We start from the raw sequence: 8,570 nt of genomic DNA, 5'->3' as shown, positions 1-8,570 counted from the left end.
GATTTTGGAAATATAATGCAGACGGGTTTGAAGGGCACTGTCAAAGGATACAGCAGATCCCACTTTCTGAGCGTCAAGGGAAAAATATAAATGGACCCGGATGTTGGCGCGCAAGCTTGAAGGGAGAGTACTGTAGATAAGGGAGAAGGAAACAGAGGGGAGTTTGCTGTAGGTGCAAGATTGAGAAATGGAAGGCGACCAGCGGAGGTGATGGAAAGAGAACAGAGAGTAAGGAAAGGGTGGAACAGCAATACTGGCCACCCCACAGATACTACTCCTGTAAAACACCACGACAGAGATTAGTAAAAAGATATACAAGACAGGAAGTAGCAATACCAGAGACTGTTTTTTTCTTCGGCCCTGGACGAGAGCGCCTTCATCAAACCAGAGTATCTGCTCTTGCGCAAGGCAGTGAATGACAATTCTTTTCTTTCCTCTGCCCGTATTTATGGAGTGAAACCAACAGTAGCCTGGGTGTATTACGGGAGCCGTATCCTCTGTGGCGATTAGATATTTCCCTGAATCTCGATGGCGATCTGCTGGTGCAGCATATTCGATCTTCCGGCCTTCACTGAATTGATTGGTTTTCCTTGGGATGCAGGTTGTTCTTTGAATCGATGCTTGGATAAGACTACTTATGCATTCCATGCTCTCTGTCAAGTGTCCTGATGCTGATGAAACCAAGCCCGTCGCACGCTTGATGGATCTGCGAGCCTGGGCAAAGTCAAGATTTGCCTGTATCATGGCAGAGGCTGGAAGGTATCTCTGTCATTGTGCCTCAACGCACCTTCCGGATTTCCAACTGCATTATTCGCATGTTTGTCAGCTTCCCCGTTGAACGTGCGAAGGATATGGTAGAATCTGATATTTTCAAAGTGTTTGAGAAGGAGCTTGATGCGTTGGATATGTTGCTGAAGGTTGCTGTTTGTTGATCTTTGGTTGTGGTTCATGAAGCCAATGATTATGGAGGAGTCCCCAAATACTAAAGCTTTTCTAATCCCCAGATTTTTTAATTGCAACAACCCTTGATAGAGAGCTAAGGCCTCTGCGTTATTATTTGTTTTTTTTCCTAGACTCCATTCATACTTGCAGATTTCTTCTCCTAATTCATCTATGATAACTCCTCCCGCGCCTGCTGGTCCTGGGTTGGACTTTGAGGCGCCATCAAAGTATAAAATCGGGCAATTGTTACTCTGTATCCATCTCTTGTAGTCCTGGGTTGAAAGTCTGATTTCCCACTTCTTGGTCTGGTCATGATGCTGTCTGTTGATTCTCTGAATACTCTGTTGATGTCCTGGCCGGTCTAGAATATGCCTAATAAAAGACCTCTCCTCAACTGAATAATCTGCTACTTTGAATGTCCCTGAGTGTTTTGCTGCAATTGTCTCCTGCGCCAAAAGATGGGCCTTGTTGCATGTCTTCCAAACATTACCCTCTTTGTTTTGGAAGATTTTTTTATTTCTTGTAAGCCAGATTTTCCATAGAAGATTGTGAGGTATGATATCCCAAGTTCTTTTGACAATCTTGCTCCTTTTATCTTTCCATGGGCAGCTCCTTCTCCAATCTTGAATTGCCTCTGCAATGTTCTGATGAGGTTGCCATGTTATATTGCCCAAGTTGGACATGTTGATCCAGCAATTCTTCGCGAAGGGACAGTCAAGGAAAAGATGGCGGATGGTTTCTTCTGCTGAGCAGCAGTTGGGGCAAATTGAAGGTCCATATATCCCTCTCTTTCTTAAATTTTCAGAAGTGAGGATTTTGCCTTTTAACAGCAGCCATATGAAGAATTTGACCTTGGGGATGGCCTCTGATTTCCATATTGTTCTCCATTGATTCCAGATAGGAATCTGGTAAGTGCTGTTGCAGATGAATTGATAGCCGGACTTGATGGTGAAGCTTGAGCCCGTGGGGTCCCATCTAAATCCATCTGCTGTGCCTTTTTTAATGGGGGCTCTGTTCTGAAGATTTTTTTGAAAGGCTTGGAAGCTTAATTCTAAGTTTGGGGGGATAACTGGAAAATCCCAGCTAGTCCAGGCTCCTGTGTCAACATCCCATTTTGAAATTTGATCAAGCCTCTGAATGCCTTTGCTATTAAGATGAAGGATGAAGGGAATGGCTTCTTCAACTGTGTTTAGAGGTTGGAAACCCATTATCTTATCAGAGGCATAATTAATACTGGTCCCTCCCCCCGGGATCTTTGAAATGTTTTGATTGAGAATGGGAATCGCTTTCTTACAGAGGTGCCAGATTTTAGTAGAATCTCTACTGGGAATATCAGTTTCAAGGAGTCTTTGCCTATTGTCAGAGAGGTATTTGCATTCAATGACCTGTTTCCACCAAGCTTTTGGTTCATTAATTAATCTCCAAGCCATTTTGATCCCGAAAGCGAGGTTAAGAATTTTAGGGGCTCTAATTCCCAGTCCACCTCTATCTTGGGATTGGATTACGCTTTTCCAATTGACCAAATTGAATCTATTTTTTTCTTTTTTCCCTCCTTGCCATAAAAAGTTGCGGAGGGCAGTTTCCAGCTTGTAGTGAAAAGAGACAGGAGCTTGATAAAGAGTGAAACGGTATAGAGGTAAGGAGGAGATACCTGATTTGAGCAGAACTAATCTGCCTGCTGGGTTAAGCCATTGAGTTCCCCATTGCTGGACCTTCCTTTTGACTTTGTCTATTATTTCATTCCAGGTAGTGGCTTTTAGAGAGCCCATGGAGACCGGCATCCCAAGGTAGGTGAAGTGGTCCCAGGTTGCTTTGAAGGCAACTCCAAAAATATTGGCTATGTTGTGAGCTGTTTGATTGGAGATATTCCATCCATAGATGCAGCTTTTTTGAAAGTTGACCTCTCCCCCTGAGCACTCCATGAATTGGTCGAGAAGGATTTTGAAGCGCCTTGCTATAGTAGTAGATGCCCCTCCAATGAGCAGAGTGTCATCAGCAAATTGAGAGTGGTTGATATTATTCACTCCGTTTCCAAACTTGATACCAGAGATGAGGCCAACTCTTCTGTTGTGGTCCAGGGCGCTGCTAAAGGATTCAGCCATCAAGATGAAAAGATAGGGAGAAAGGGGGCAACCTTGCCTTAACCCTCTTGAGGATTGAAATGCTTCACAAGGGCGTCCATTTATGAGAGGCGAAATCCAGGGGCCAGTGATGCAAGCGGCAATGGTGCTGATGAAGTCAGAATTGAATCCCATTTTTCTCAATACAGCAAACAAGAAGGAGTGTCGTACTCGGTCAAACGCATTGGCTAAGTCAAGCTTAAGAATGAAACCTTTCTCCTGCCTTGAAGTGCTGGAGTGAATAACTTCTTGGACCAAGGTGATGGTGTCATGAATTTGCCTGTTGGACATAAAGCCTCCTTGATTTTCGGATATAAGGGAAGGGAGAAGGGGTTGGAGTCTGGCTGCTATGATTTTTGCAAAGATCTTATATGAAGTATTACACAATGAGATAGGTCGAAATCTGGAGAAAGAAGTGGGGCGGTTTTCTTTGGGGATGAGGGCAAGGAAAGTTGAGTTTGTGAACCCCCCCATCTTCTTTTTTCTTTGGATTCCATTCATCATTTTAACAAGGTCTTTTTTTATCAAATGCCAATGGTCCCTGTAAAAATTTATTGGGAACCCATCTGGACCTGGAGACTTGTCGGGTTGTAAAGTCCAGATGGCTTTTCTGATTTCCTCCTCTGTTATTTCACTGTTTAAGCTGTCATTCTCCTCAAGAGAGATTTTTTCCGGTAGATGCTTAAGGAGCGCCGAATAGTCAGCATCTCCTTGGATTTCCGTGAGGAGACATTTGTAATGGAGGAAGGCAGCTCGTTTGATGGATTCTTGATCATTATGCTGGCTGCCTTGGCTATCAATTATAGTGTTTACATTATTCCTTGTTTTTTTGACAGTGGCCTGCTTATGGAAGTAAGCCGTATTTTTATCACCTTCCTTCAGCCAAACTTCTCTTGATTTGATTCTCCACTTGATCTCTTCCGCTCTCTTGATTTGAATTAGCTGGCTCTGAATTTCCCTTTCTTTGTTTTTCAGCTGATGAGTGAATCCGTGGTCCTCTATTTGCTTATGGATCTCTTCCAAGTCCTGCTGAATTTTTTCTCTTATTTTTTCTGGCTCTTGATAGCTGACTTTTGCCCAATCCTTGAGTGCTCTCCTTATGTTTCGAAGTTTTGTTTCCCAAATATGGCTTGGAGAGCCTTCAACGTGTTGCTTCCAGGTTGCATCTATGATAGCCTCGGCCTCAGCGTTGTCTCTCCACAGAGGATTGTATTTGAACGGAATTGGTCCCAAATGAGAATGGGAGTCCAGCGTTAAGATAATGGGGAAGTGATCTGAAGCTGTGGCACTGAGAATTTTGGTGTGGCCTGCAGCAAAGGAAGAAAGGAGGGAGACATTAACCAAAATTCTGTCCAATCTTTCCATAATGTTGCCTGGCCCCAACCTTCTGTTGTTCCAAGTGTATTTCCTATTTTTTGGAATGATATCCATCAGTTCATGGTCAGACATTATCATTTCCATCTGTCTTCTGAAGGGGTCGGGGGTGAAGGTGCCCCCCCTTTTCTCATTCGCATGGAGGATTAAATTGAAATCTCCAGCAAGAATAACATTTGAGTTCTGCTCATTGTCTATTTCTTCCTTCAGTTCCTTCCAACATTGTTCCTTTTCCCTGTAATGATTGGGGATATAGACATTATAAATGATTAATTCACAGCTCTCTTCTTTGTTACTAAGGTTGGTTCTGACCCAATTTTGATTGAGGACAAAGGATTTGCAGTCCCAGTACTGCTTGTTCCACATAGTTGTAATTCCTCCAGAAGCTCCTCTGGAGTTGCTACTGGCCCCTGAGAAATTTTTGTGGGCATCTATAATTATTTGCATTTCGCTCTGACTTTGCTTGGTTTCCTGTATCAGGACAATTTCTGGTCTTTCTGTTTGAAGAAGATCTCGTAGGGCGGCTGATTTGGAGGGGTGCCCCATACCCCTGCTGTTCCATGATAAAAGCTTCATCATGAGGCGTTCGAGCGAGGAGGTGCTCGCCTCTCATGATCTTTACCTGCTGTTTCTTTTTCTTGTGAACCTGTAATGAAGGATTCCATAGGGGTTTGGATCCCTAGGGCTATGTCCTTTTGTGTGCTTTCTTCCCGGTGTTGCTTGGCTGACTTTCTTCCTGGTCCCGGTTTCTTATGGATATCGCTGGAGGCGCCAATGTCTTTTGAAGAGCTTCTGGTGGTTCTGGGGGGGGGAGGATCAATGGAGGGCTGAGAGGGGGTCGAAGAAATCAAGGGAGGTTCGATCAGAGAGGGCTGGTCAGACTGAGGATCATCAGAGGATAAAATGAAGAAAGGGTTGGAAGAGGAGGGGAAAGAAGATTCGAGGGAGGGTCCAGGGGGATTTAAAGAGGGAGAGGTGGGGCGGGGGGAGGAAGAGCCCGGATGTTCAGAAGGTGGATCTTGTTTTGGTTGAGGTGCTGCTTTCTTTTTTTTCACAGTTTCCCACTGATCTGCTTGGTCCTCAGCTTCAGGGTTAGTAATTTTAGAGCATCTATTAGCAAAGTGGCCGTATTCATGACATACCTTACATTTGAAGGGTATTTGCTCGTAGTCCAGCTGCTGTATGTAGCTCCAGTCATCCACCTTCAGCTTGATGGCTTCTGGCAGGCCTTTTCCAAGGTCCACTTCTACGCAAATCCTTGCACAGGCCTGCATGTTATCTTTAGGCTCGCTTCTGTCGATGTACTTGCCTACTGCATTCCCTATTGCTTTTACCGAGTCATCTCCCCAGCAATGCAGGGGGAGGTGGGGAAGACGGACCCAAACCGGAACCGCATTAGGAATATCGAGTTCAGGGTCGAAGTCAGGAGTCCATTTGTTCAGATATAACCCTCGAGAGTCCATGAAATAGGGCCCGTTCCTGAATATCAGATCCTTGTCTGCCTTGGTTTCAAAGTGAAAAGTATAGTAACCTCTGCCACAAAATCGAATCGAAATCTTTCCTTGTGTTTTATCAGACCAGTTCCTTTCCACCCATCTCTGGACTGTCTTTGGTGAAGGCCATAAGCCTGTGAACTGCCCTATGAGCCCTTTTTCTGCTAAAGATAAAGCTGCCATTCGAGGGAGAGAAGGAGGTAGCTGAACTTCTTGGAGAATATCAAGTTTCTTGACAAATTTTGATGTTGCTGGTTTCGGACGGACGGGGGGCAGAGATTTTACCAGATCAGAGAAAGCTTTCTCTGCATCCCCCGTAGATGGATCAGAATGGGCCATGGCGGAGGCCAGGCCCCAAAACAGGCCTCGCGGCCCAGGCCGAGGCGAAGCTGCAGCTGCTCACCAGTCTTCAGTCCCGCGATCCAGCTCCGCGCGCGCTTCCTCGCAACCGATATCTCATTATTATTATTATTATTATTATTATTTAATAAAAATATTAATTAAAAATTATTTAGTAGTATTTAATTCTTTAATAATAATATTAATTGATAATAGTAGTAATCCTAATTAATAATAATTACTTATTAATAACCATAATTATTTCAAAATGATTATAATAATTTTTAATTAACAATAATATATAATTTTTAATTATTTTTTATTAAATATGATTATAATATTTTAAAATAATTATTGTTATTATTAAAATTATTATTATTACTATTATTAATTCATATTATTTCACAACTACATTAATAAATTTGGTTGATATACGTTGATAGGCGTCAATGGACTTGGATTTAATATTAATATTAATACTGATATTAATAAATATAATAATAATATTATAAAATATTATTATCATTATATTAAAAATAGAATAATAATTATAACAATTATAATGACAATTTATAACAATTATTACTATATTATAATAATATGATAATATTATTGATATTATCAATAATATAATAATCTTCATATTATTAACTAAAGGGATGAACTATAGTAAGTGGTTCGAAATAGGTCGAACTTTAAAATGTATATGTGATTTCGTTTGGAAAATATTTTGATATAATCCAAAGGGATTATTAATATTATAAATCCAAGGCATTATAAACTCAAGGAAAAAATATTAAACACAAAGCATTAATATCATAAATGCAATGGGTTATTATTATAAACCCAAGGCATTAATAAAACCAAGGGATTAATATTAAAAAACTAAGGGATTAATATTGAGAACCTAAGACATTAATATTATAAACCTTGGGATTATCATTATAAATGTAAGCGATTATTAATATTATAAACCCAAGGGATTTATATTATACCCTAGGAATATGAATCCATAGATTAATAAACCCAAGGGATTGATATTATAAACCCAAGATATTAACAAACCCAACAAATTAATATTAAAAAGGTAAGGGAATAATATTGTAAATCCAAGGTATAAACCCTATGATAAATATTATAAACCCTAAAACAAACATGATTGACCATGGTTGAACATGCTTGATTTTCATATTGAGATAATCTTTGTCACAACGCAACGTTGGACCATGGTTGACCATGTCTGATTTTCATATTGAGACAGTCTTTGTCACAATGCGACATTGGAACATGGTCAACCATGCTTGACCATGGTTGATTTCCATTATGAGACAATATTTGTCACGATGTGACATTGGACCATGGTTGACTATGATTGACCATGGTTGACGATAATTGAAAATGGTTGCGCATGGTTGATTTTCTTATTGAGACAATCTTTATGGCAATGTGACATTGCACCATGGTTGACAAATGATTATAAAACCATTATATTTATACTAAACCCTAGGATTAATATTATAAACCCTATTAAAAATATTATACCCTAGGAATATGAACCCTTAGATAGATAAACCCAAGGGATTGATATTATAAACCCAAAGGAACAATCAACCCAAACAATTAATGATAAAGCCCAAGGGATTATAAATCCAAGGGAATAATACTAAACCCAAGGGATTAATATTATAAACCCAAGGTATATAAACCCTAAAATAAATATTATAAACTCTAAAATAAACATGGTTCACAATGGTTGAGCATGGTTGATTTTTTACATTGAGATAATCTTTGTCACAATGTGACGTAGGACCATAGTTGACAATGGTTGACCATGATAAAATTTCATATCCAGACAATATTTGTCATAATGCAATTAATAAACCCAAGAGATTAATAAACTCAAGGAATTTATATTATAAACCCAAGGGATTTATATTAAACCCTAGGATTTATATTATAAACATTATCAATAATATTATACCCTAGGAATATGAACCCTTGGATTAATAAATCCAATGGATTGATATTATAAACCAAAGGGATTGATACGAAAAACCCAAGGGAATAATATTAAACCCAAAATATTAATGTTGTAAACCCAAGGTATATAAACCCTAAGATAAATATTATAAACCATAAAACAAACATGGTTGACCATGGTTATAAACCCAATGCGTCACAATGGTGACCATCTTTGTCACAATTTGTCGTTGGACCATGGTTTACCATGGTTATAAACCCAGGGGATTTATATTAAACCTTAGGATTAATATTATAAACCCTATCAATAATATTACACCCT

General features: G+C 39.9%; 1 protein-coding gene across 1 annotated transcript; it reads right to left on the bottom strand.

Annotated features, from left to right (window-relative positions):
• Positions 1 to 740: 740 nt before the first annotated feature.
• On the bottom strand, positions 741 to 6,268 carry LOC149160127 (uncharacterized). The gene is made up of 3 exons (XM_089434515.1): positions 5,601 to 6,268; positions 2,547 to 4,671; positions 741 to 2,327 (listed from the first exon to the last, which is right to left on the bottom strand). The coding sequence occupies exons 1-3, from the start codon at positions 6,266 to 6,268 to the stop codon at positions 741 to 743; spliced, it is 4,380 nt and encodes a 1,459-aa protein (XP_089290641.1).
• Between the last annotated feature and the right edge of the window lie 2,302 nt (positions 6,269 to 8,570).

This window comes from Pinus tabuliformis, chromosome 5_2, assembly GCF_031772625.1.
Source record: "Pinus tabuliformis cultivar Carrire ecotype Pingquan chromosome 5_2, CPIR1, whole genome shotgun sequence".
NCBI classification, from domain to species: Eukaryota; Viridiplantae; Streptophyta; class Pinopsida; order Pinales; family Pinaceae; genus Pinus; species Pinus tabuliformis.
This window is presented reverse-complemented; position numbering and strand designations above follow the sequence as displayed.

Excerpts from the sequence above, each read along its gene's own strand:
- LOC149160127 (XM_089434515.1), bottom strand. The coding sequence starts at position 6,268 with ATGGCCCATTCTGATCCATCTACGGGGGATGCAGAGAAAGCTTTCTCT. Across the intron at positions 4,672-5,600 it reads ATACAGCAGCTGGACTACGA|GGAAAAGGAACAATGTTGGA; the intron begins GCAAATACCCTT and ends CAATCATTACAG. Across the intron at positions 2,328-2,546 it reads TCACTCTTTATCAAGCTCCT|GTCATTGAATGCAAATACCT; the intron begins GTCTCTTTTCAC and ends TGGTGGAAACAG.